The sequence below is a fragment of the Selaginella moellendorffii genome, unplaced genomic scaffold (genome assembly GCF_000143415.4).
Source record: "Selaginella moellendorffii unplaced genomic scaffold, v1.0 SELMOscaffold_0, whole genome shotgun sequence".
Classification (NCBI taxonomy): Eukaryota; Viridiplantae; Streptophyta; class Lycopodiopsida; order Selaginellales; family Selaginellaceae; genus Selaginella; species Selaginella moellendorffii.
Window position 1 is genome coordinate 5835663 of NW_003314261.1, and position 24835 is coordinate 5860497.

At 44.4% G+C, this 24835-nt stretch overlaps 4 protein-coding genes and 2 long non-coding RNA genes across 13 annotated transcripts; 4 read left to right on the forward strand and 2 right to left on the reverse strand.

Annotated features, from left to right (window-relative positions):
* The first annotated feature begins 13 nt into the window (after positions 1–13).
* Positions 14–2538, forward strand: LOC9632762 (zinc finger MYND domain-containing protein 10). Its single transcript, XM_002960560.2, has 19 exons — positions 14–73; positions 128–193; positions 241–297; positions 354–398; positions 467–523; positions 580–693; positions 752–808; positions 861–930; positions 1004–1059; positions 1128–1212; positions 1294–1330; positions 1379–1487; positions 1547–1624; positions 1679–1768; positions 1824–1886; positions 1934–2008; positions 2068–2110; positions 2170–2350; positions 2412–2538. The coding sequence occupies exons 1-19, from the start codon at positions 38–40 to the stop codon at positions 2500–2502; spliced, it is 1410 nt and encodes a 469-aa protein (XP_002960606.2). The 5' UTR covers positions 14–37; the 3' UTR covers positions 2503–2538.
* Positions 2535–6205, forward strand: LOC9632763. Of its 2 annotated transcripts, none has more exons than XM_024686679.1 (14): positions 2535–2817; positions 2877–3265; positions 3346–3517; positions 3577–3794; positions 3839–3899; positions 3955–4027; positions 4076–4153; positions 4208–4368; positions 4419–4587; positions 4647–5121; positions 5184–5495; positions 5552–5791; positions 5852–5985; positions 6046–6205. In XM_024686679.1, the coding sequence occupies exons 1-14, from the start codon at positions 2601–2603 to the stop codon at positions 6182–6184; spliced, it is 2838 nt and encodes a 945-aa protein (XP_024542447.1). In that variant the 5' UTR covers positions 2535–2600; the 3' UTR covers positions 6185–6205. The 2 variants fall into 2 exon arrangements, with proteins under 2 accessions (XP_024542447.1, XP_024542501.1); XM_024686733.1 differs by having other exon boundaries at positions 2883–3265.
* Positions 6176–8429, forward strand: LOC112350531 (putative MYST-like histone acetyltransferase 1). 3 transcript variants are annotated; one of them, XM_024686939.1, is made up of 15 exons: positions 6176–6240; positions 6312–6393; positions 6450–6518; positions 6566–6804; positions 6857–6934; positions 6988–7022; positions 7082–7187; positions 7239–7370; positions 7430–7558; positions 7613–7706; positions 7760–7827; positions 7879–7953; positions 8001–8071; positions 8118–8178; positions 8230–8429. In XM_024686939.1, the coding sequence occupies exons 1-15, from the start codon at positions 6238–6240 to the stop codon at positions 8314–8316; spliced, it is 1329 nt and encodes a 442-aa protein (XP_024542707.1). In that variant the 5' UTR covers positions 6176–6237; the 3' UTR covers positions 8317–8429. The 3 variants fall into 3 exon arrangements, with proteins under 3 accessions (XP_024542707.1, XP_024542656.1, XP_024542748.1); XM_024686888.1 differs by having other exon boundaries at positions 7760–7953; XM_024686980.1 differs by having other exon boundaries at positions 7760–7953; positions 8129–8178.
* Positions 8430–9242: 813 nt separating this feature from the next.
* Positions 9243–11316, reverse strand: LOC9642707 (regulatory protein NPR5). Of its 3 annotated transcripts, none has more exons than XM_002961207.2 (3): positions 10506–10941; positions 9677–10436; positions 9243–9602 (listed from the first exon to the last, which is right to left on the reverse strand). In XM_002961207.2, exons 1-3 carry the CDS (start codon positions 10923–10925, stop codon positions 9460–9462), a joined length of 1323 nt encoding a protein of 440 aa, XP_002961253.2. In that variant the 5' UTR covers positions 10926–10941; the 3' UTR covers positions 9243–9459. The 3 variants fall into 3 exon arrangements, with proteins under 3 accessions (XP_002961253.2, XP_024542947.1, XP_024542884.1); XM_024687179.1 differs by having other exon boundaries at positions 9546–9602; positions 9666–10436; positions 10506–11316; XM_024687116.1 differs by having other exon boundaries at positions 9565–9602; positions 9670–10436; positions 10506–11316.
* Positions 11013–12899, forward strand: LOC112350657. Of its 3 annotated transcripts, XR_002993854.1 has the most exons (10): positions 11013–11126; positions 11192–11243; positions 11324–11439; positions 11492–11596; positions 11652–11818; positions 11880–12013; positions 12077–12120; positions 12203–12354; positions 12438–12587; positions 12647–12899. It is a non-coding gene; the product is annotated as an uncharacterized LOC112350657 (long non-coding RNA). The 3 variants fall into 3 exon arrangements; XR_002993851.1 differs by lacking the exon at positions 11013–11126 and having other exon boundaries at positions 11200–11243; positions 11682–11818; XR_002993843.1 differs by lacking the exon at positions 11013–11126 and having other exon boundaries at positions 11200–11243; positions 11324–11405.
* Positions 12900–14790: 1891 nt separating this feature from the next.
* LOC9642708 lies at positions 14791–24722 on the reverse strand. The gene is made up of 3 exons (XR_002992355.1): positions 24708–24722; positions 14905–15041; positions 14791–14845 (listed from the first exon to the last, which is right to left on the reverse strand). It is a non-coding gene; the product is annotated as an uncharacterized LOC9642708 (long non-coding RNA).
* Between the last annotated feature and the right edge of the window lie 113 nt (positions 24723–24835).

The following is a 24835-nucleotide window of genomic DNA, read 5'->3' on the forward strand; positions in this document are numbered from 1 at the left end:
GGAAAATTTCGAAATTTTAGGGCTCTTTGTGCTGGTTATGGAGAAGCCGGGGCATCTCAAGGCGGTGGACGTGGTTTGATCGTCGAGGGCTTGATTCTCGTCTCATTCTTGCTCGATTTGATGCCAGGTGCTGCTTACAGCTCATGAGGCGGAGCACATTGTGGAGAATCTCAAGTGTTTCTCGGTGAAAGAGGCATGGATTGTCTTGCATTTCGTTTTTCTGTGAAGTTTTGCTGTCAGGTGGGATGTCCTGCGTGGATGAAGCAACACCGGAAGCTAGAAAAGCTTAATCTCCAGGTTTGTCTAGATCGCGATCGTTCTGACGCGTGATTCTTTTTGTTTCTTTTGATCAGGCCCATTATAACACTATAGCTCACTGTGACGAGTTCATTATGGAGGTGAGATCTCGATTCTTGTGTAGATAAACACTTGTTTGATCGTCTTTTCTTCTTTCTTTGTGCTACAGGCTTTGCTTTCGTTTGAAAAGCTAGGAGTTTTGATTCATGAGCTTCTTGTTATCGAGGTAATACAAATATCTATCTATCTATGGAGCTCACTCGATCGTTGTGACAAGCGTAGATCTGGAAAGAGAAGGTCTTGCCTCATATAATGAAGCACTTGGCTGGAATGTCATCTACAATAAGGCTGAGCCTGATTTTCTATCAGGAAGTAACAGTTATAAAGTTGTTTGAGGTGCGATAGACGAAATTTGGAAGCCCGTAGTGTTAACAAGAGTTAGTTTCCCTCGCAGATCATGCTCTTTCACAAGGAAGCGTGTAAAGCACTGGGTAGCAGCAACCTTCTTGAGGTATGGTTTCCACTTCTTCTTTTTTGTTGTTATAACTTTTTGTTTCTCGCAGCTTGTTGATTATTGCTATCGAAAACTGGTGTATCTCAACACAAATGCTTCAAAAGACGCCGCTTATAAAGGTTTTGCTTAGATCCTTCAAAAAATGCTGAGTCTTAAGAATGGATATTTACCTTTGGATCTTTGGATCAATAGAAAGAACTGCCCAGCAAGTCATGTCTCTAAAGCCAGAACTTGAGATGGAAGAAAAGGTTAGTGTCGATTTTACGCAATTCGCTGCCATAGTTGAATTGACTTAGAGAGCTTCGGTGACTTCCAGGCTGGCGAGATAGAGTTTGGCTGTGCCATCGCGTCCTTGACAATTTTGCGGTACATGCTGTCTGCTGTTGCTGATAACATAAAACGTGAACGTTTCTAATCAAAGGCATGAGCTGATTCACTCTCTGACTTTTGATCATTTCTTTTTCTTGTTTTTGTTTATCTAGGTACTTCAGCGATTATGTCAATGATCTTCCTCCAGGAGTGATGGTTAGATCGACAATCAGGTGTTATTATATCATTCTGAGCTATGAATGCACAGGCCCGGCTGATTGACACGCATGATGTGATTATGGGGCTTGTCAACCTTGTGGAGTCCCCCCCATGGGAAAGACGAAGAAATCTTAAAGCCAAAGTCGTGGTACGTTTTACAAAGTATCAGCTCAGAACATTTTTCTTCTTTTGAATTTGGAATACTAGACAGAAAAGTATGAGGAAGGAAAATGGGTTGAGGTTCCTCCACAAGATCGGTTCAGGATTTTCAAGTCTGAAGCACAAGTAATTCTTAATTCCTCTCGAATTGTCAAGGCGATTGAGTGTCGATCTCTGCAGGTCTGGCTGGCATTGAATAATCTTGTTGCAGACATTCAGTGCCGTGCTAGATACACCTACGATGATTTCCGCCAGGCTCAAGTCTTGAAGGTAGAAGGTTCTCTTCCTTGTCTTCTGTCCTGCCTGACACTGGGATCCACTCCAGCTGCGAAAGTATCTGAATGAAATGGTGCTGGAGCAGCTGCCGGTTTTGAAGGATTTACAATGGGTAACACTGTAGCTGAAATCACCGATTCAGCATTTGTGTTTATACAGGCTTTAGAAGAAATTTCTCTCAAAGTGTTTGCGACGGAGGAGGACCGAAGAACTGCACACTTGATCATGGAGGAGGTACGAATACCAGAGATCTCGATGTTACAAAGGCGTTGACATTGACGACATTACTTCAGATACCGGAAATGAGAACAGCGCTGCTTGCCAGACGAGACTGGAGTAAGCTTAGTTTTCGAAAAAAGAAGTTGGCAAATGCTCGTGTCCTCTTGTTTTCTCAGGACAACTTGCTGAAGATCAGATAGAGATGATACGATCCGACCCACGATTGAGTGGCGATTCCCCGGCAGAGCTGGACGAACTAATGCGGATGTTCCAGTTTGGCGAGTCCATGGATACGCCCAAGTGCGCAGCTTGCGGCGCTCCAGCGGAGAAACGATGCTCACGCTGTAAAAATGATTGGTGAGCTTGCAAAATTCGATCGATTCCAAGAGAAATTTGTAAAACGTTTTTGCTCTTCCAGGTATTGTGGTCGGAGCTGCCAAGTCGCAAACTGGAAGATCCACAAGAAGATATGTGACTTGGTCTCAAGCGCTAACACGAAGAGCTCCTAGCCTAGCGACGCTTTAGCGCCAACGTTTGAATTTAAACGTGGAGCTGACGGGGCTGCTGACGTGGATCCTACGCGGGTGCTGTCCCCAAAACCCTGGCTATGGCCGCGCTAGCGAGCTCGTGCTGCTGCGCGTTTAGGTTCCGCCGGGAGAAATGCCGCGCGGTTCTCGGGTGTGGCGAGCGGCGCCTGGCGCCTGGCAATGCCGCTGGATTGATCGTATTGATGGGATGCGTTCCTTGCGAAATAGGCGCCTCGCGGCTTGTTCTTGTGAAAGCGTCGGCGGCAGGGGCATCCAGTGATGAGCCACTACCCGCTGGTAAGTAGTTTCGATTCGACTGCGCAACGATCTTACTAGTCATAGTTCTTGGATTTAAGATCCAGCAGCTAAACGCTCGCGCTCGACGAAGAAATCCAATGTGGAAGGGGGAACCCAGGCTCCAAAGAAGGCTTCTGCGAGGAAGAAGAAAACCACCGATTCTTCGGAAGAACAGGCTGAGTCGCTAGGGGGTGGTGGAACTTCTACCATCCAGCGAGACAACGAGTTTGCTGCGACCAGGAGCTTGTACAGGAAGGTGATGAATGCCGAGGAGAAAGAGCTCCGTTTCTACTTCCTCGAGTCGCTCATGGAGAACGCGAGGAGTGGCAACATTGATGGTGTGGAGGAGGTCATGTCCGAGATGGACGTTGTTGGATTGAAACCGGGGCCTCGATCCTTCCATGGCCTCGTTGCTGCTTACGCTCAAGCGAATGACGTTGAAGGAGCGGTAAGTTTCTCTCCTTTTTCTTCCTCTCCGCTAGAGATTACGAGATGGCTACTTATCTTTTCTCTTTTCTTTCAGTGCAGCTTCAGGCTTTGAGGAAGGAAATCGCGTCGGGAGAGACGCCTTTGCAAGAGACTTTCGTTGCCGTCGCGAGGCTGCTTGGACGTGCTGGCCTTCGTGATCGAGCGGAGAAAATTCTCGGAGCTATTGAAGGTGCAAACCTGGATACTCGTACTGCTTGGGTGGTGACTTGTGGTACGTTTTTTATTCTTCTTTATCTTTTCCGTTGTTGAATGGTTCTGGATTCTGCGCAGAGGAGCTTTTCAATGCTGGATACTTGAACGAAGCAAATGACCTTTTTATGAAAGGTGCAAATGGTGGTTTCAGAGCCAGTGAGCATTTGTACGACATATTGGTCGAGGAAAACTGCAAAACCGGCAAGCATGGTGTTGCCATAAATATTTTGAGGTCGATGGAATCAAGAGGAAGGCTGGCCACTACCTTCCATTACAATTGTTTGCTTCTTGCTCAGGTAAAAGTTTTTAAAATCTTGGTTTCTATTTACACTTTTGACAGGGAAATGCCAATTTTCCAGACATTGCAGAAGACACTTTTGAAGAGATGCAGTACCTAAGACGTGAGTCCATACGTTTTACGTGCTCAATGACTCACAAAGTGCCTTGTGCTTGCAGCGGACACGAAACCCGATACCGAGTCATTTAACCTTATGATACAAGCTCAAACACGTTGTGACAACGGAGAAAGGTGTGTTTGGTCACGCGTATAGAGATGCTAACGTCCTTCCATTCACAGGGTTCATGAAGTCATAGTGCTGATAGGACACATGACGGAGCTGTATCCTCAAGTGAAGCCAAATGCTCGAACATATGCGTAAGTGAGTCTAATCATTATAAACATTTCCTGTTTCCTACGTTCGATATGCAGACTGATCGTTGAATGCTACGTGAAATTTAACTTCATGGACGAGGCAATGCGTCATTTTCGGGCTCTCACAAAATTATTCCCAGGTTCTCTACACGTTCTCCATTGTGATGGGAAGCACGGTGATCCTCTCTCGCTGCTGATACGCTCGCTTTGCTTGGAAGGTAACTTGGAAAAAAAATGGATTCTGTGTTCATTGCTATTGCTTAAGCAGGTAGAATTGTACAGCTTGTCGAAGTTTTGGATTTGATGCTACAAGAAGGCCTGAAATTAACTCCAAGAGCTATGTTTATGAATCGAAAGGGACGCACGTTGGTAAGCTCGTGGATTGAGCCCATGCAGGAGGAAGCAGACATAGGATGCGAAATTGATTTTGTTGCACGGTCAGTTTTCTTTCTTACAGTTTATTTCATGCTCTTGATACGAAGCTTGTAATTTGCAGTTACATAGCAGAAGGTGGTCTAACTGGCACACGGAGAAGATGGACGCCCGCTGCTCGTAAGGATCCAAACAGGATTCTACCCGATTATGATGGCTACAGATTTTCACCTCCAGTGGAGAAGTCTTACAAACAGTACTGCAGCATAAAGCGACAAGAATATAAGCGAAAGCTGATCCATTTGTTGCAATTTGAAGGCGTCTATGCCTTGGGGGAAAATGCCAGGGAAGAAGAGTACACTGCAATACTAGAGAGGCTGAAAAAAGAGAACGTCCGGAAGAGACTTAGTGACGTTCGCAAGCCCAAGGCAGCAAGTAAGCTTTCTGTTGCTGAAATGAAGGAAGAACTTGAAGCTCAGGGACTTCCAACGGACGGGAACAGAAGGCTCCTGTATCAAAGGGTTCAAAAGGCGCGCAGGATAAATCTGGCCAAAGGAGCGCCTTTGTGGATGCCACCGGAAGAAGAAACTATCGAAGAGGTCTGTCTTCTCAAGCAATTTTTTAAAATTCTTTTTCTAAGGCTTCCATCGTTGTATTGCAGGTAGATGAAGAGTTTGAAACAGTCTTGGCTAAAATAGATCTGAGAAACCCGAGACAACAATATCGACGAAAATGCTTTATTGAAGGAGTGGGACTTGAAAACTTGTACAAAGAAAATCCACGAATGGTGATCGAGGAGTCGGACAGCGAGATGGAGGAGGACGCTGAAGCAGAGTCACGAGAGGTAGAAGGACATGTAGTCAGGGAAGACGAAGAAGAGATTATTCAACCCGTTGACGGTGGTGAGGTTGATGAAACAACAGAAGCATCGAAAGCAACAGACGACGAAGACGAAGAAGAGGAGGAAGTCGTGGTAAGTGCTCCAAGATTCCTTCTACATTTGTGAGGATCACATTTTCGCTTTTGTAGGAGGTGAGCCCTGCTGTAGTTGGCAATGAACCAGCGTCGGACAACATCGAGGGAGCCTACAAGCCATTGACGCTGGAAGAGAAGCGTGCGGAGCTTGCTGCAATGAAGTTCGACTTTAGAGAAATGGACGAGATTGAGGAGATATGGGGATGGACCTGGGAGAGAGATCTACAAGCTCAACCTCCGGAGATATGGACGCGCAAGCGCGAAGTTGAGCTGAGCATTCAGCTGCTGGACAAGGCAAGTTTCGTCCTTACGATTTTTCGAGCTTTGGAGGTGCTAAATACTTTGTCTCCTCAGGTTCTCGAGCTGGGAGGAAGTCCTACGTTAAGCGACTGCGCCATGCTTGTCCGGAACGCGATGAAACTCCCATGGCCGGAATCAGTCGTCACGCTGATCAGAAAGTCTCACAAATGTGGACACAAATTTGGAAGGCAAGTGCTTAGCTTCTAAAGTTTTTGTTCTTCTCAAAGTTTTTGCTCTCTCTCTCGCAGCAAGCTCTACGAGGACGCGGTTATGTCGTGCTTGTCCGTCCAAGAGAACGATGCCGCCATCGCCATTCTCACAGACATGGAAGAGTCGGGAGTTAGCACTCCAAACGAGCTGCTAGGCCGGGTCCTTCCAGATAACTAATCTAAAATCTCCCATTAGACACGTGGCATAAGCTAGGGTTTTGGGGCTTGGCAATGGTAAGCTCTTCTCTCGCGCGCTCGCGCGTCCACGATCTTCTCTCGGCTTGATGATCGATCCTGTTTTCTAGGAGAGGGCGATCGGCGCTGCCGATCCGAAATATGTGGCTGGATCGAAGATTATCTGCGTTTCGTCGTGGGACAATGCGCGGCGTAAGTATCCGGTTTTGGGATATCTCCAGCGGTTTTGATCGTCTCCTTCTCTCTAGATTCGGCCGAGATCATCGATCGCAGGGCCTCCAAGGATGGAATTGAGTACTACGTTCACTACATTGATCGTGAGTGGGTTTCTTTTCAGGTCTGGGATGATGAGTTGTGGATGTAGTGAACAAGCGCATGGACGAGTGGGTTTCTCCAGGGCGGATAGAGAGATTGGACACGGAAGTTGCTCCAACGTTGAAGTCTATGATGGCTGAGAAGCTTGCTCCACTCACAATTCCTGGCACACCGAATTCAGGTGGACAGGGATCCTGTGATAGCAAGCACGACACTCCAGGCACGTCAGACAGGAAGCTCACCAGGAATTTTAAGCGGAGATATGACGAGATTCACAACGTCCAAAAGGTTTTATAGCCTTTCTATACTTCTTTGTCGCTCAAGAAATGCTGTTCTGTAGGGAGTGGACGAGCTTGCACCCATCGATCAAACTCTAGAAAAGGAGCACGAGGAGAAGACGAGGATCAAGAACATACAGGTTCTTAGCATGGCCCGAGAGGTTTACGATGATTCTAGGTGCTTGTTCTTCAGGTTGTGGAACTGGGAAAATATGAGATGGACACCTGGTAAGTGCATTTCCCATCAATATCACAAGGATTAAAACACTATTGTTTGGCTTACGCAGGTACTATTCGCCCTATCCAGATGAGTACGCGCACGAGCACAAGCTTTACATTTGCGAGTTTTGTCTCAAGTATGTCAAGAAGAGAAGAACTATTGAGCAACATAAGGTACTTTAAGCTGTCTGTGCGGAACTGCATATAACTATTCATGTGTTTTAGATAACGTGCCACCTGAAGCGGCCTCCAGGCAAGGAAATATATCGAATGAGTGCCCAGTCCGACGATGGAAGCGGCAAAGCTACTTTGGCTCTCTTTGAAGTGGATGGGTTACTACAAAAGCTCTATTGCCAGGTAATTGTCCTGGTTCCGTGTAGATTTTGTCTTGATATTTATTTATTTTTCCCTTACAGAACTTGTGCCTGTTTGCGAAGCTCTTTCTGGATCATAAGACTCTATTTTATGACGTCGAGGCTTTCTTGTTCTATATTCTCACCGAGATTGATGAAGACGGGTTCCATTTAATGGGATATTTTTCAAAGGCAACTTGTTGAAAGCAGCTTTTCGTTTTCTAATCTCTCGTGTTTCTTCTGCAGGAAAAGCTTTCACTGGAGGAGTACAATTTGGCCTGCATTTTAACGCTACCTCCTTTTCAGCGACGCGGATACGGACGCTTGCTGATTACTTTTGGTACGCCCTGACGTTTAAGTTTGTTTTTCTACTTATGTATGGATCTGGCATAGCGTATGAACTTACAAAGCGCGAGGGTAAATCGGGAACACCAGAGCGCCCGCTATCTGACCTTGGGAAGGTTAAATGTTCAAGCTTCGTTTTTATTGCACCTTATATTTACTTGATGCAGGTGAGCTTTAGAAGCTACTGGACACGAATTCTACTGAGCATTCTCAAGGATCATCGGGGAAATTTGTCTATAAAGGTTACTTGGTCTTCTTTTTCTAAATCACGTTCTTATAATTCATATAGGATTTAAGTACCATGACAGCCATTCGCACTGACGACATTGTTCAAACTCTTCAATCTCTGAATCTTATCAAGTACGTGGAGTTCCTTTTTTATACTTTTTTTTCTCATTCTTTCCAGGTACTGGAAAGGCCAGCACATTCTTTCAGTTACAGCACGCGTGGTTGACGAGCATTTGAAGGTGCTGTATTTCTTTCCTCTGGTATGTAACCCGCAATTTCGCTGAATGCAGAATGTCGGACCACAACCAACCTGGAGCATTGATCCAGCGAAGATGAACTGGACTCCAACAACGTATGCAATCAAAAGGCCACGGTGACGTAGTTTAGAGGGACCGAAGGAGGACTGTAAGAGACATGAATAGGACTACGGATGATGCAGCTGTGACAGTTGAGAGCAGGGACAAGATTATAAGAACTTTGCTCGGCCTCATATTCAGCAGCTGTTCGTGTAGGAGTCCCAGAAGTAGCGATATCTCTAGTTGGATAGCAGGATAGCAGTTCTTCTCCCAAGGCATCCACTCCGACTTTGAAGCTTCGTCAGAATTAGCACCATCTTCTCGCAGCTGGACCTGGCGAATCCTTTCTCTCAGCAGCAGCATGTCACTAGCAAAGTTTGTGCTACTGAACCCGTCTACGGCTGAGTACTCACCGCGACTTTCCGACACCTTTACCTCACGGATTCGTTCACTCAGCAGCCGCATCTCCCTTTTCAAACCATCTGCACTGAAGCGACTATCGGAAGAAGAAAACGAAGACGAACTAAAGTCTAGAGACATCTGGACTCTGGCACGCCTAGTGCGATGGAGAACGGGCCTAGAACGGCACAGGTTTTTCCTCAGCGTCCTAGAATTCACAAGGAGCAGAGCTGATGAAGAGCTACTGAGAAGATCCATGGCCGAAGATTCAGAGTGCGATGTTGGAAAAGCCTAGCAGCTTAAATGAGAGACCATTCAAGCTCCAGGACAAGAACAGGAAGGCTGCGGAGAAGGTTCGTTGTCCGCGGCAATTTACAACTGTTTCTTAGCGTTGTCTGGACATTTCTGCCGTTCCGTATCCAGATAGCTTCGAAGTAGTCATCAAGAACAGGAAGCCTGCTAGCAAACAAAGCTGGGTAGAGCTAGCTACCTCTCGGACGGCTCTTCAGAAGAATGTGGGTCAGTCAGCGTGCTGTCGTCTTCTCGGGTAAGTGCGAGTTTTATGCTTCACGTTTTAGTTTCTTTTCAATTTTTTACGACTTCTGGAGTGCAGATCTCTTGCTTTATTCTCGAAAGATTGGCCAACAAGAAGGAAACTGTTTGTCTTCTGACGAGGTAGCTATCTAGCTTCTTTTTTTTTCAATTCGATCGTGTTATCGTGACGGAACTTCTTCTCTTTGACAGGACTTCTATCTTTGGCAACTACTGTGCAAGAATCAATTTCTGTTGTATTTACAGGAGGGAGTGAGTATATGGTCTCTGGAGCTACCATACGGAGTCATGCTGAGACACTTGTTGGTGCGGGTTCATGAACGGGACAGGAGCAGAATAGTGTGGGTGAGATACCACCAGCCGTATTATCGGGTCGATCACCTCGTCATTGTCACTGCTCCATGTCGGTGAATTGCCTGCTTTGACAAACTATATCGGTAAGCCTCTTCATTTCATCCGCTAACTCAAAGCTTACTCACTCACTGTGTACCTTTAGGAGCCGGGTAGAAATCGTTGTTTCGCTCTGGAGCCATTAGCAAGCAGTTACCTTCATCCTGAACGATACGCTCTTGTGAGGAAACTGGCTCAGCAGTCTGCAGCAGCTCCAGACACAGCTTGAGCTTACTGTGGTCCGCTGGTGCTCCACCTTCCGACGCTAAAGTCAGTGCTTGGAACACATGACTTTGCACCATGTCCAGAGCGGTGGTTCCTGCTGGAGAACGTACGTGTGGGCTCGCATGGTGGTCGAGCAAAACCGCTATCATCTCTGGATCAGCGAGTTCTCCAGCAATGTGTAGAGGTGTCCTTCCTTCGACATCGACAGCGTTGACATCGGCGGCTCCGAGCTGTAGCAGGATGCTCACAACTTTTCGGCTGCAGTGCGCGACAGCATAGTGAAGAGCGAACGTTTTGTCGAGGCTGAGGCCTTCCTCCATGACCAGAAGCTTCACCAGCTCAACATCCGACGAATCCAGTGCCTTTTGCATCCTCCGTGTCCGTTGCTCGTCCAGCGAGTCGCTGCAATCGGCTCTGGAGGCATTGTAGTAGCCACATTTATGTCGGATGGCTTCTATCTCGGCAGCTATCTCCACCGGTACATGTTTCTCTAGCGCTTCCGTTGACAGGCCAGACTTGGCTATAAGCTTGGAACACACTGACCACAGTTGGAGCAGGTCCTGCTTGCGAGCTGTGACAAGGATTCTCATGGCGTCCTCGATCGATGCCTTCTCAGCCATCGCAGCCAGCTCCTTCTGTTGTAAAGGTAAAGAAGTTGGATTACTTAAATCATTGGCTTCTCTCTCTCTCTCTTTCTTACAGACCTGTACCAAGACGGAGAGCTCGTCAATGCCAAACATTTGAGCGGCATGAAGGGCTTCCAGCGCGAAGTCGACCGCGGCTCTACATTGTGAATGCCAACAAGAGCTTTCCTTGCACCCTCTGTCAGGCTGAGAATTCGAAGGTAGCAAACATAGCTGACCACTGTAGAGAAATCGCAACGTGAGCATGAAGGCGTCGTGGCCGACTGCCGAGACCGGCATAACCAGGGGGGCTTGCGTTGGTCCATTGCTAGTCAGCACCATCCGGAAGAATCGACTCCGAGCAGCCAGGACACACTTGTGAGCATAGACGTGCCTCCCGTCGATTGCAAATGCAACGTCACTGAAGGCCTGGCCATTATCTAGGAGGTTCGAGAAGTCCTCTGCCAGTTGCTTCAAAGGCTCCGAATCCTCGAGACTCATTCCGGGAAACCTTTCTCAGAACAAACTAGCAGCGGAGCCGGGACTGCGAAATACCGTGTGAAGATCCTGAAGCAAAGCTGTGCAAGGATTCATCTCATGAAGAACTCTATGGTCTTAGATGGCAAGAGATGGGGCGGGAAAAGTCTAAGACGATTTTAAGAACTCAGCACTCAACTGGTCGTGATCAGCGAGATCAAAAAGGTGAGAGGCTTCATACCTTTGAATTCTTTCTTCTGATTACACATCTGCTGATTCGATCGCTACAGGGATGTTTTGTGGCCGCGAAAAGGCAACAAGAACGCTGTTTGTCCATTCATGGTGCTGTTCTTTCATTCTCTCCATTTCACACTTTTTTCTGTGCCTAGGAGTTGACTCCAGAGCTCTCTTTTTCTTTCTAGGAAGGCCGCTACCGCTCCTTACATTTTTTTTAGTATGGGGAATTGATGACTCGGTCTTTTCCTTATGCTAGGAAATGGACGGGTAAACGCTACTCCAGTTTTTTTCTTCGCGTTTGGTTTGTCTCGGTTGGATGATTGGCTTGGTCTTATTAACTTTCATATTTGCAGCTACCCGCCATTGGAAAGGGAAGAACCGGTCAAGGGGGCCCGATGATTGGGACTCTAGAGGTACACATCCAGTGCACACTTTTGTCTAGCACTTTGCTTTCACAGGTATGACTGGTTCATCAAGAAAAAGAATTTTTAAAGTTGGAAAAGATAACAAAAGGATGCGGTACGGAGACTTACGTTATCTCAGGTGGGGGTGTTAAAAGCCAGAAAATTAACTTCCAAGCCAGCGAACCAGCCAGCGAGCGGAAGCTTTGGGTGCTGCGACCTTTTACGAGCAGCACAAACGAGGTCAAAAGCTCCGCTCACCGTGACGAGACTTATTAGGTAAGCGTCCGTTTCTTTTCTAAGAGGAGATTTTCTCTTGATTACAGCTTCTCTTTGGCAGACAACGGGATATAAAAAAGATGTTTGCTTGCATCGACAAAAAGGGGCACTAGCATTACGTTGTAGGATCATCCTGGATCTATGCGAGACAGTTGAGCTGTTCCGGGGCTTGTTTCACGAGGCAGCATTGGGACGGTGAAAAATGCCTCTCCTAGTTTTTATTATGGGCACTGACATTCTCTTTCATTTGGCTCTCAGAGGCGGTACACATATTCGGAACTCCAGCCTCGAAAAGCTTTCTGGTAATCTGTGCCTGTCCCCTCTCTGTTTTTCTACCTAGTGATTCTCTTGTTTCTTTGCTAATGTGATGTTTACACTATACAGATATCCGACTTTTAAAGGGGGACCATCTCGCCCTGCACGTACAGTGTGTCGACATTCTGGAATGACATGGCGACACTCCCACCAAAGCTTTCGAGCGAGTTGCCGGACGCGAGTTTAGCAGCGGGAGGCGAGCATGTTGTCATCTGCCAGTGGTATGGAGACATCTCTTTTTCTTTTGCCGATTTGCAGTGGCCTCTCCGTGTATAAAAATCCGTCCCTGTGCTTGTTTTTGCAGCAGCCAAGGATTGCAGGTTTCGGTGGTGCTGGTTCCAATTCAGGTCGCGGCTGCGTTCCCTGTTGCTGGGCTCTGAATTGAAATCAGCGCCCTTGAAACTTTGCGATCCACACAGGGGGATATCGGTTCTATTTTCTCTCGACGTCTTTGGTGAGGTCTTTGTTTCCTCATGGTGTGGGAGACTAATAAGCTTTTGGCTCCTTTGGCAGCACTGGAACAAATACGTTACAACGCGTGAGGCAAGATGTTCGTCGTGGATCAATCAGGTACTAGGTTTTTTTATTTGGCGCTCAAAGCGTTAACTATAGTGGCAAAAAGTACTTCTTTTACAAGCAGTGTTAGCTGGCCTGAAATCTTCGTTCCTAATAGTTGCATGGCTTCACAAACTTGTCCTTGGTTGTCCACTTGAAGACATGATACCAATTTAAGCTAAAACATAAACTAAGATTAAGTTTGACTGTTCTCACCTTCATTGACAATGAAGTGAAAGAAAGAGATTGATCGCAACAGAAACACCACCATGCTCCCCTTTGTGCGAATTGGCATGGTATTTTTTTAATGTAAACAAAGAAGAAAAGCCTGGAACATTAAATCTTGGTGGCGATGTCGAACGCACACACTGGGCGGGGCCAACTCGAGCTGGGGTGTGTATGGCAGCATATTGGCCTTGAGCTCCCTTATCATGTCCAGTTCTACGTTAAGCGCTGTCGCAGTGGACCTGTTGGGAATCATCAACAGAGCACCACCACTTGTCTGTAGAAACAGACACACAAAAACTATTATGAAAAAAGAATAACGTAAATAACTTCAGAAAAAAAGTAAGAAGGAAGCTGGCGATGTTGTTTTGTTTACCAGAGTTCCTGGGTTTTGGCTGTTCAGAGCCGAGATGTAAATCGCAGGCTTGGTCCCAACGTTGAGCTGAAAGTGCATCGTTCGTCACAGGAAAACCATGAGATCGCCTGGGTACAAAAGGTTAATGCGTGATACTTCTGGAAAATCACATCGTATTCAAAGATCTTTACGAGATCAAGATCGAGAGATCGGTCTTATTTCCTACCGCGTGTATCAACGAAGCCAACTTGAAGCTCGAAGCCAACGACCACCGGAGACCATGGTCGAGTGCTCCGAACCTCGAGGATGCGTGTGTGGGACATTGACTCCACAAGGAACCACATGAAACTGGACATAAGTTAATCCTTGAGACCTTCGTAGAAACAAACGAAAGAACAAGCCATGAGTTTTGAGAACTGAGAAAAGAATACGTGATTCCTAAGATTGTCGTGTTGATTGCAGCCACGAACACCACCGGGTCTATTGCGAACATCCCTCTTAACATCTCGTAGCACGAAATCGCAAAGAGCTCCCTACCCCGCGAAATCTCGCAGTGGATCGGGATTGGCCGCGACTAACACATTCAAGCACCCAAGATCACCACTGCCAACAAAGCTTCTTGAAATCCAACGGTAAAGAAAAAAAGTATCCAAATGCGATCAATGTCTCGTTGTGCTTGAGAAACAATAGGAAGAGAGAGAGAGAGAGAGAGAGAGAGAGAGATGTAAAAAGGAAAAGTAAGAACGAAATGAGGGAAGAGGGCATCGAGCTTGCATGCATGCATTCAAGAGAACGTGTGTTTTTGGAAAAAAATCTAATTCAAATTCCTTACAGCCTTCGAGTAACATATCTCGACTTTTCTCGTAGAAAAGGTTTTTAACCATTTGAAAAAGTCAGTTGGGGCATTGCAGGAATCCCAACGGACCACTAGCCATTACATTTGCTCCATTAAGTCAAGCTTCGGTGACACAGCGATCAAGTCGCTCACTACTCTCATCCTCTACCTAGTGGTTTTTGCAATAGAAACCACTTGATCAACCACTACCCAAGCAATTCGCTGCAATGAAATCAGTAGGTACGAGACTTGGACGCGACCATTCTCTTGCTTCGAAACAAAGTCAGCCTTTAAATATAAGTGTTCCCATCAAAAAGCCAAACAAGTCAAGGATGGATCACTTTAGTTACAGTGGTCAATGTAAACAAAGGACCTTAAATCTTGGTGGTGATGTCTCGGCCGGGAACGCACACGGCGGGTGGGGCCAACTCGAGCCGGGGCGTATATGGCAGCATATTGGCCTTGAGCTTCCGGATCACGTCCAGCCCTACGTTGAGCGCATTTGCAGCGGACCTGTCCGGGATCATCAAGAGAGCACCACCACTTGTCTACACACACATCAGAAAAACGTTAAGAGAAAAGCCGAGATAAGTTTTTTGTTTACCAGAGTTCCTGGGTTTTGGCTGTTGAGAGCCGAGATGTAAAACGCAGGCTTGGTCCCGACGTTGATCTCAAAGTGCATCGTTCCCCCGTGGGAATATCGTGATATCGCCCGGGTTCAAGAGGTTGATGCGTGGTACTCCTGGAAAATCACCCCATATGTTCTTTATAAGATCGAGAGAGAGAATCTTATTTTCCTACCAGCTGTATCCACGAATCCAACTTGAAGTGGCCCGCCAGAGATCATGGTGAGGAGCTCGGAAGCTCGAGGGTGCGTGTGTGGGAGATTGACTCCACAGGGAACCATGTTAAAGTGTACATAAGTTATCCCTTGAGACCTGCAAAGAAAACCAAGGAAAACCTCGATTGGGATCTCCAGAGGCAAAGAGTTAAGAAAAGCACGTGCGCCCAGGATCATTACCACCAGCATCAACTTCTTGGACTCCATCGCTCGAGATCTCAAAAGAAGATTGTTCTTCAGAAACTTCGATTCAGGAAGAGGGGCGAACGATGATAAGTCTAAGAGTGTGGGGTTTATATACTGTGGCAAGTCTCAAAGTCAGAGATTAAAAACTCTTCAAGCTACCGGTTACGTTTCTAAATCTTTTCTTTACGAAAAAAAATAAGGTAAAACTATTTTGACCTGACCAGTTCCAAATCCGCCATTTACGAATGCATACATACTCACAAGTTCTTGCAAACCAATCCTTTGATTGTTTTAGATGGAAACTTCCACAAGAAAAAACATGTCGTAGAGTTTTTGGTACATACAAGGGGACCTCACACTTGTGAGATACGGGAAATATTTTCTCCTTATTTTTGTTCGCTCGATGTGCTGTGTCTTTCATAATCTATAACAAGTGGAAGAAGTATTGCGAAAGCAAACAGAGAAAAAGAAAGCTACGCAAGAATCGGGCTGAACTCCTCCACGCAAACCTGGAGAGAAACTTTAGCTTTACCTTTTCCCCAGGATACACTGTCTTGGATGACGCACTTCTCTTGAGTTCTAGAACAATCAGATTTTTCTCACGACAAGGAGACGTTGCTGAATCAGTGAAAATTAGACCACAGATCAATCTCAGCTTAGCAGCTTCTCCATGTTAGAGGTAGAGATGATGTGGCATGTAGTTATGCCCACGTGGCAGTAGTTCCATGTATATGTATCATCTATATACAATTGAATACAGAGAGAGAAAGTTCTTCCTCCTTGTGTGTGTCTCTCCGCTGCTAACATGGTATTGGAGCAATTGGCTCCGGCATGGCACTTGCTGGCTAGGAGGCCAGTGACGAGGAGGAAGATGAGCCTCCTGATTGCAATCACTCTTTTTGCAATGCTTGAAGCTTTTGTTAGATGCGCTAGATGCTTGAGGCATTGCATCAAGGCACCAGGCCGTGCAGAGGCGCTGAGCAGCAAGCAATAGCAAGCGGAGCATAAAGCCAGTGGGAGCTTGAGAGATTTCAGCAACCCACATCAAAAATTGGATCAAACAAGATTCAAGAACATTGCATAACAATTCTTTGCAGGAATTTCCAGCAATTGGGAAGGATGCTTATGGAGATTCAAGTGCCTGGTAGCAGTAGAAGTGAGAGCGTGGCAGTTCATAGCCAAGACCACATGCTAGTGGCAAGATTGAAGCCATAGCAAGGAGTAAAGAGTGTGCAAGCAAGTTCAAGACCAAGCAGGGTTTTATTCAAAGCTACTTTTTGGCATTTTGAATAATTATGACCGTTTAATTAAGCATAACTTTTGAACCTTTAACCCTGCCGGAGAAAAGATTCAATGGTGATTCGATGCATATTCAAGTTGTCAGGGTTATTACTAACATTGATATTGTTGATTTTAGGCTACTTAAAGAAATTGTTAGCTCGGCCACTAACAGCAATTGATTTTTCAAATGGCACTAATTTGTATTATAGCTTAACATTTTCTCTGCCAAAAAACCATTTCAAATGGCTTTTTGACGGCCGAAATAAAACACTGAGACCAAGAACCAAGTTTTGGGTAGTTGATGAGTTTTTCATATATTTTCTTATCAACTCTCCATGCTCATCATCTCAGACTAACTAGACAGGATTCAGGCTTAGATTCAGACTTGGATGGGAGTGTTAAAGGTAGAGATGATGTGGCATGTGGTTCCATGTATATGTACTATCCATATACAGTTGAATACAGAGTGTTAACACTCCAGCGATGGATCTTTCTTACAAAATCCAATGACAGATCACCCGGAGAAACTCCACTACGTCGGACTTTGGAGAGCACATCCGCCACATCCAAAGAAGTGCCATGATTCTTAAAGTGCCCTTCCCTTTCGAATATTCTTGTAACGCGGAGGGTTTTGTGAGTTTTGCAATGGTTTTAGCTCATACCAGTGAATTTCTTGGAGATTTGTGCTGTCGGGTGGATAGAGGAGCTTGATCAGGTCACACAACAGAATGGTTTTGAAACGAACAAGAGAGCGAACCCTAGGCCAACCTCCCAACCCTTAAGGCGTTATGGCCTTAAATCCCACATGCCATAGAATATTCTTGGAATATTCCTGTGGTTCGTGTCATTTTCCCCTCCCTCATGACCCAGCCACATATGGTAGCCTTGAGAAGCTAAACGAGCCTAAATGAAGGGAGTCCAATGCAATACGGCCATGGAGAAAAGATGTGCAAACGGCAACACCAACGTCGCGACAAACAGCCATGAAAGAAAGAAAGCAATACGGCTTTCTCACATGACAATACGGTCATGGAAAAAAACGGCTCAAATCATATAGCAATACGGCTATAGAACTCAATTCTCCCCTTCCTCAGGAATGTCATCCAAGTCATAACCAAAACTCAGAAACACTCTCTTCATGTCATCCTCAATTTCCCATGTAGCTTCGTCCATGGAATAACCATTCCACTGAACTAACAACTCCCTAGTTGTTTTCCGGCGTGTTTTCACCAATCTTTGAGCAAGAATATTGGCCGGACCAGCCTTCTCTGCATCAATCTCTGGAACCTGGATGATGGACTGATCCACAATATCACCAGAGTGCAAATACACTTTAAGCTTGCTCACATGGAACGTTGGATGAATCTTCGAACTAACTGGCAAATCCAAAGTGTATGCAAGATCCCCCACACGCTGTAAAATTGTCCAAGGCCCACAATACCGTGGGGACAACTTAGCACTACCACTTCCTTTTAGAGATTGTTGTGCATCCGACAGCTTAAGGAAAACTTTGTCACCAACTTTGTACTCTTGATGACGACGATGCTCATCAGCCAATTTTTTGTCTCGTTCTTGAGCTTGCCTCATGTTCAATTTTGCCAACTCAAGCTTGTCTTGCATATCCTCCAGGAAATCACAAGCATGAAGAACCCGAACCAAAGCCAAATTCAAACTCACAGGAGACCTAGGCTCATAGCCATACATCACCATAAAAGGAGACATGCCAATAGCCGATTGATGAGCGCTATTGTGAGCAAATTGAAGCAAAGGCAAGTATTTTTCCCATACTCCTTGTCGAGTCAAGTTTCCCACAAAAGACCGTAGCATATCTTCTAATAGCTGATTCATGCGCTCTGTCTACCCATCAGATTGTGGATGCTCACCACTACTCATGCTCAGTTTAGTCTCTAGTTTTTCAAAGACCGTTTGCCAAAACTTGGACGTGAACTTAGGATCCCGATCACTCACAATGTCACCCGGCAAACCATAGAGACTGAATAACCGGTCTACAAACAACTGAGCAAGTTCAGAAGCTTTTATCGTTGTCTTCACAGGGAAGAAGTGAGCCATCTTCGTCAAACGATCCACAACAACCCAAATAGCATCATTTCCTCGAAAGGTTTTGGGCAAACCAGTGATAAAGTCCATCGAGATGCTATCCCACTTATTCTCGGGTACACGTAAAGGATGATAGAGGCCAGCGAGCTTCTGATGATCAACTTTGACCGCCTGGCAGGTCAAGCAACCACATACGTACTTCTCAACATTTGACTTCATCCCAGGCCAAAAGAAATGCCTCTTCACCAACATATACGTTCTCAATACCCCCGGATGCCCAGCACTTGGCACATCATGACACTCAACCAAAATCCGTTTGATGAGTTTGTCAACACGAGGAACCACTACACGTCCCTTCTTCACCAGGATTCCATCTTGTATTTCGAATGACGCAAACTTGTCACCCTTTAAATCTGTAGAGGCGTCCCTCAACAAAACCTTCGCGCGAATATCAGTGATAAAGGAGTCGAAGTCAACAAACTCCTTAAGCTCATCCAAGAGATCACTGGATAACTTCACGAATGAGATAGAATTTACCATCCTGGATAACGCATCAGCCACCTTATTGTCACCTCCATGCTTGTACCGGATCTTAACAGACATTTCCTGCAGGAACTCTTGCCAACGAGCAAGGCGGCCTCTGTAGTGCACCTTATCTCTCTCCCCTTAAGCCAACTGGAAAAGGGGCAATTGCTTGATGAGAGAGCCCTTAGTGGCTATTTTATCCCCATTTATCCCCCAAGGTTCCAAGGATCCACGGTGACAGTATATCCAAATCTCATCCCATGTATATCCAAATCTCATCCCATGATCGCATGCGCTACACTCACCCCCCCTTCAGAGATGTCAATGTCCTCATTGACTATTGACTAACAACCCCTACTGAGCCCTCATTGACTATTGACTAACAACCCCTACTGAGCCAAGGGAAACTAGCACCTCCATTTCCACACTCAATCTACCAATCCTTCCATTGTGTAGACCAGCTATTCCATGTGAGCCAACTAGTCATCCACCCGTACCGCAGTCCCACGGTGGATACCTTCGTCCGTGGATACTCCACACAAGAGGAAGGACATATGCACCTCCATTTCCACACTCAATCTACCAATCCTTCCATTGTGTAGACCAGCTATTCCATGTGAGGCAACTAGTCATCCACCCGTACCGCAGTCCCACGGTGGATACCTTCGTCCGTGGATACTCCACACAAGAGGAAGGACATATGCATGGATGCCCAATACGTACGATTTCAAATTTAGGGGTAGGAATATACCTTGCTCAAGGGTATATTATATTTTTAAGTAGCCACTAATCAATGGGAATCGAACCCGTGCCATTTGCTCCAATACCAACTGTAGCGCACCTTATCTCTCTCCCCTTAAGCCAACTGGAAAAGGGGCAATTGCTTGATGAGAGAGCCCTTAGTGACTATTTTATCCCCATTTATCCCCATTTATCCCCCAAGGTTCCAAGGATCCACGGTGACAGTATATCCAAATCTCATCCCATGATCGCATGCGCTACAGCCTCGAAGATCCACATCTGGAGAGACTGATGATTTGAAACTACATGGAAGTCCGATCCATATAGATAATGTTGCCATTCTTGAGTAGGTCAATTTTGCTGTGTGACATGAAACTTGTGGCTCATAAAGGCAAGAGAATGCCTAACTTGAAGCAATACGGCCCCAAAAGCACTATCACTCACATCATTGCTTATAATTTCCACCACAGTCACCTTATCATTCATTGACCCCTTCAGAACAATCCTTGCTCTGATGTCCAGCTCTATGGCAACGAAAACAATTGCCCTCCGCCTTGTCTTTCTGTCGCTGGTCCAAACAAAGTTTCTTAGCTTCACTGCCATCTTCATGCTTCGAGCCACAACGGAATAATGACCATTTCTTCCCCGAATATGAAGAATTAGCAAGCTGGTCATCACGTTGACTACTCCGTGGACTATTTCGTTGACCAGAGTTGACCAAGTTGACTGACGGTTCGGGTGAAAAGATCTGAGCCTTAGTGATAGCATCAGTCAATGTTGCTAGAAAATTCTTCTTGACCTTTTGCTACACATCCACCGAGCTCAATCCTTTGATGAAACATTGCACCTTTAGCAGCTCATTGTAGGTGCCCGTGAGACTAAGGCAAAGATCACGGAACTTGCGGGCATATGCATCCAAATCCAAAGTCCCCTGCTGGATCTCTAACAACTGATTCACGAGATCAACCTCTTCAAACTTCTTGACAAACAAAGCGCGGAAAACCTTTGTCAAATCAGTCCAAGAAGTCGGCATCGGATTAACTTTGATGTAATTCTTTCACCATGAAGAAGCATGGCCCGTAAGCTTCGTCACAAAGAAATCTATCTTCACCTTATCCTCACAAGGATTATGAGACCAACAACTTTCCCACAATTCCAACCAAGAATCAACCTCTTGACTATCACAAACATTCGGTGATGATTTCCATTCCACGATACCATAATCCTTGGCATGCTTGACGTACCAATGGTAATCATGGACATGAGATTGATTCAACCCAATCCTTGATGAGATTGACAGAATCCTTAACCTCCTTTATGTCGCTCTGAACTGCAGAAATCTGGCGTCCTTGCCGCAGAACGACATCATCAAGAGTCTCTTCTGTATCGTCATGGCTATCCTCACTAACGCCATACTCCTCATCAGGATCAATATCTTGCTCACCCACCATCCCTAAAAGAACGTGCTGCTCCGATACCAATGAAACGAACAAGAGAGCGAACCCTAGGCCAACCTCCCAACCCTTAAGGCATTACAGCACAGGCCATGGAATATTCTTAGAATATTCCCGTGGTTCATGTCAGGTTTCTATCGAGAAAATCTAGAAGCAGCTTTCGACTTGGTACTCTGAAAGTCGATACAAGCATTCTCTGTTTCCTTTACTTTCTTTAAATCCAGGTGATCACTTTGCAAAGTGTGTCAAGTTCCAGCTAGTTTTGGAGCCTACAAGAGGAAACGAGCAAGAAAACTGTTGCATAGGGTTTGCATGAAAAGGATCGTTGGAGAATTTGATTTTCTCTTTCCAGCCATCTATGGTCGTAGAACACCAGGAAGTCTCCGTGAAGGTTTTGCTCTAAAGTGGAAGCAGCTCAGGTAATATATAGTAAGATCAAATAATTCTCGAAAATATTGTTGGTGGTGATTGTGGATCATCATCACCACCATTAATGATGGCGAAGAATGGCGGACCATGGGGGAGTGATGTAAGTTCAGTCCCATGCTCCTCAGTCGGACACACATGATTATGACAGTGAAAAAGTGGTTCATTTATACGCTTCTTACATGGATTTTTTTTTCTTCTTTTTGCCTTCGTACAATTACAGATTGCAAGCTGGCCTAAAACTTCCACTAATGATTTCATGTATCTAATCTCAAAATATGGTGTCAAAGTTGGTGTAACCAACAAGGTTGATGGCATTCAGACTATTACATCGTGGAGGCAGCTAATACCCATTCAATCAAGGGAAAATCTATGGTTGGGAAATTTTTAATGCGAATGGAAGTCAGAGTGCAAAGAATGCCAATAGCAACAGCTAAAGCCCCGTATAGAATGGATGAAGAACAGCCATGGCTCAGAAACTATTCACGTTTGTAGTACTTCTCCAAGACTGGGCCCAAGAACACATGACCTGAGCAAGGTCCCCAATTTGAAGATCACCTGAATACTTAGGTGGAGAAGTACTACAAGCGTGAATAGTACCTGAGCCATGGCTGTCAGCAAGTTGTAAAATTGTCACAGTGTTGTGTACAATTGGATGCTATTTTTGTTGGTGAGGCATCTTGTTTTAGATCTTAAGGCCCAACTAAGAATCCAAGTACAAACTTTGTTTTCATAACAAATTTGATTCTCAAATTTCAAGATTATGTTTGACTAAATCAGATTGTATAAATTTAAATTCAAAGTCGACAAAAAAGTCATCAAAACTTTTGAAAATTCATTCCTTGGAGGAAGGCCAAAACTTTGGGTAATTTGGTCAGAGTATGAAGGTGTACTTCAGGGCTAGTCTATATGCATTTCCATTAATCATGGTCGTCATTGCATTTGCTGCCAAAAAGGGAGTAGTTACCATTATTATTACCTTTCCTTTACCAGGTTATGCTAGACTAGTTAATATAGAGGTTAGAAGATTGACTTTGATAAAAGTTCCAATTAAATTTTCATATTACCAAGTTATACAGATGAGGCCATTTTAACAACTCAAGACTGAGAATCATATGCTATGATTAGCATTTTTATTGCCAGCTTTATTAAAATTGTCCAAGAACTTTGTGATATTGATATTGCATAAAGTTGTTGGCCATTCTAGACCAATATAGATTTATTTTTGCATATTTCCTTTAGGACTTCTAAATAAGTAGAAATAATTATAAATTACATAAATTTTGCAAAAATAATTCTAAACTGGTGTTTAATATTTCTTTATTAAAATTTTATCACACCCCTTTTGATCTCGTTCATATTCCACCCCACTTTCTCCACAAGTCAGCACTAGTGAGTAGGAGTTTGAGATACTTGATTTGAAATACTAATATCACAAACATTAGATATTTTATTAGTGATTGTATTTAGGTGCTTGCTTCTTATCTTACTCATGCTTCTAAGTTGCTTACTAATTTCCATCATTGAAACCTAATCCTTCATCAATTTAATTGCCATTTGATGCTTCAAAAGATATTAAATATGTTTGGCATCTTTTACATAGGATCAGGGCACAAATCAAACCCTAAACCCCTGCTCAGCATATATAGTGGGCATCTAGAATTAGTAAATTAGTTTTTAAATCCAATTTTTCTTTTTATTGTTTTAGTATTTTATTGGTAGTTTCATCCCCTGCTCTCAATGATGAGCTTGTGACATATGATATATAATTTTTATTATTACCTATATTCATTAAAATTAGTTATGCTAACTAAAATTTATTATAAAAATATTTTTTATAATAAAAAATAAATTAAAATCAAAAGTAATTAAAGGAAGGTAAGATAAGTAGAATCCAAAATGATAGCTGAAAATATTATTATTTATACTCATATAAATGTAAAAATGCTTTCCAATTTACAAGATATAGAGAATTATTTTGGTATATGAGCTTTAAAAAATTACTTATTTCGTATAAGAATTAAATATAGCATAAAATTTTTTTTAATATGTTATAAATTAAGTACTAACAATGCATACTCAACCTATCCCCTTTTTTGGAACCTTTAATTTATCAACTAGCTATTGATAAAAGGTCTAGTAATACTTAAAAGATGAATATTTAAAAAGACTTACCAACAAATAATTTTGGATACCCACAATCACATTCGACAAACTTTTAATATTTGATAAATAACTTTTGATACCCATAGTCACATTCATGACACTTAAAACTAATATCAAATTTGACTCTACAAAAGTTCTCACCTTCATTGAAGACAATAAAGTGAAAGAAAGAGATTGATCACAGCAGAAACACCATTATTCTCCCCTTTGTGCCAATTGGCATGATTTTATTTTCAAAAAAAGGTAAATATAAACAAAGAACAAAAGCTTGGAACATTAAATCTTGGTGGCAATGTCTCAGCCGGGATCACACACACTAGGCGGGGCCAACTCAAGCTGGGGTGTATATGGCAGCATATTGGCCTTTTGAGCTCCCTTATCATGTCCAGTTCTACGTTAAGCACTGTCTCAATGGACCTGTCCGGAATCATCAACAGAGCACCACCACTTGTCTGTAGAAACAGATACACAAAATTATTAAGAAAAAAGAATAACATAAATAACTTCAGAAAAAAGCAAGGAAGCTGGCGATGTTGTTTTCTTTACCAGAATTCCTGTTGAGAGCCGAGATGTAAATCGCAGGCTTGGTCCCAACGTTGAGCTGAAAGTACATCATTCGTCACAGGAAAACTGTGAGATCGCCTGGGTACAAGAGGTTGATGCGTGGTACTTCTGGAAAATCACGTAGTATTCAATGAACTTTACGAGATCAAGATCGAGAGATCGGTCTTATTTCCTACCGCCTGTATCAACGAAGCCAACTTGAAGTGGCCCAACGGAGACCATGGTCAGGAGCTCCGAAGCTCGAGGGTGCGTGTGTGGGACATTGACTCCCCAAGGAACCATATGAATGTGGACACCTTGAGACCTTCATAGAAACAAACGAAAGAACAAGCCATGAGTTTTGAGAACTGAAAAAAGAATACGTGATTCCTGGGAAGATTGTCGTGTTGATTGCAGCACGAACACCACGGGGTCTATTGCGAACATCCCCATTAACATCTCGTAGCACGAAATCGCTAAGAGCTCCCTACCTTGCGAAATCTCGCAGTGG

Excerpts from the sequence above, each read along its gene's own strand:
- LOC9632762 (XM_002960560.2), top strand. The coding sequence starts at position 38 with ATGGAGAAGCCGGGGCATCTCAAGGCGGTGGACGTG. Across the intron at positions 1,060-1,127 it reads AACTTGAGATGGAAGAAAAG|GCTGGCGAGATAGAGTTTGG; the intron begins GTTAGTGTCGAT and ends GGTGACTTCCAG. Across the intron at positions 2,351-2,411 it reads TCACGCTGTAAAAATGATTG|GTATTGTGGTCGGAGCTGCC; the intron begins GTGAGCTTGCAA and ends TTGCTCTTCCAG.
- LOC9632763 (XM_024686679.1), top strand. The coding sequence starts at position 2,601 with ATGGCCGCGCTAGCGAGCTCGTGCTGCTGCGCGTTTAGGTTCCGCCGG. Across the intron at positions 3,518-3,576 it reads TGCTTGGGTGGTGACTTGTG|AGGAGCTTTTCAATGCTGGA; the intron begins GTACGTTTTTTA and ends GATTCTGCGCAG. Across the intron at positions 3,900-3,954 it reads AGAGATGCAGTACCTAAGAC|CGGACACGAAACCCGATACC; the intron begins GTGAGTCCATAC and ends TTGTGCTTGCAG.
- LOC112350531 (XM_024686888.1), top strand. Across the intron at positions 7,707-7,759 it reads ACGCTTGCTGATTACTTTTG|CGTATGAACTTACAAAGCGC; the intron begins GTACGCCCTGAC and ends GATCTGGCATAG. Across the intron at positions 8,179-8,229 it reads TGGTTGACGAGCATTTGAAG|AATGTCGGACCACAACCAAC; the intron begins GTGCTGTATTTC and ends CGCTGAATGCAG.
- LOC9642707 (XM_002961207.2), bottom strand. The coding sequence starts at position 10,925 with ATGAGTCTCGAGGATTCGGAGCCTTTGAAGCAACTGGCAGAGGACTTC. Across the intron at positions 10,437-10,505 it reads AGCTCTCCGTCTTGGTACAG|AAGGAGCTGGCTGCGATGGC; the intron begins GTCTGTAAGAAA and ends CCTTTACAACAG. Across the intron at positions 9,603-9,676 it reads TTTCTACCCGGCTCCTAAAG|GCAATTCACCGACATGGAGC; the intron begins GTACACAGTGAG and ends TTGTCAAAGCAG.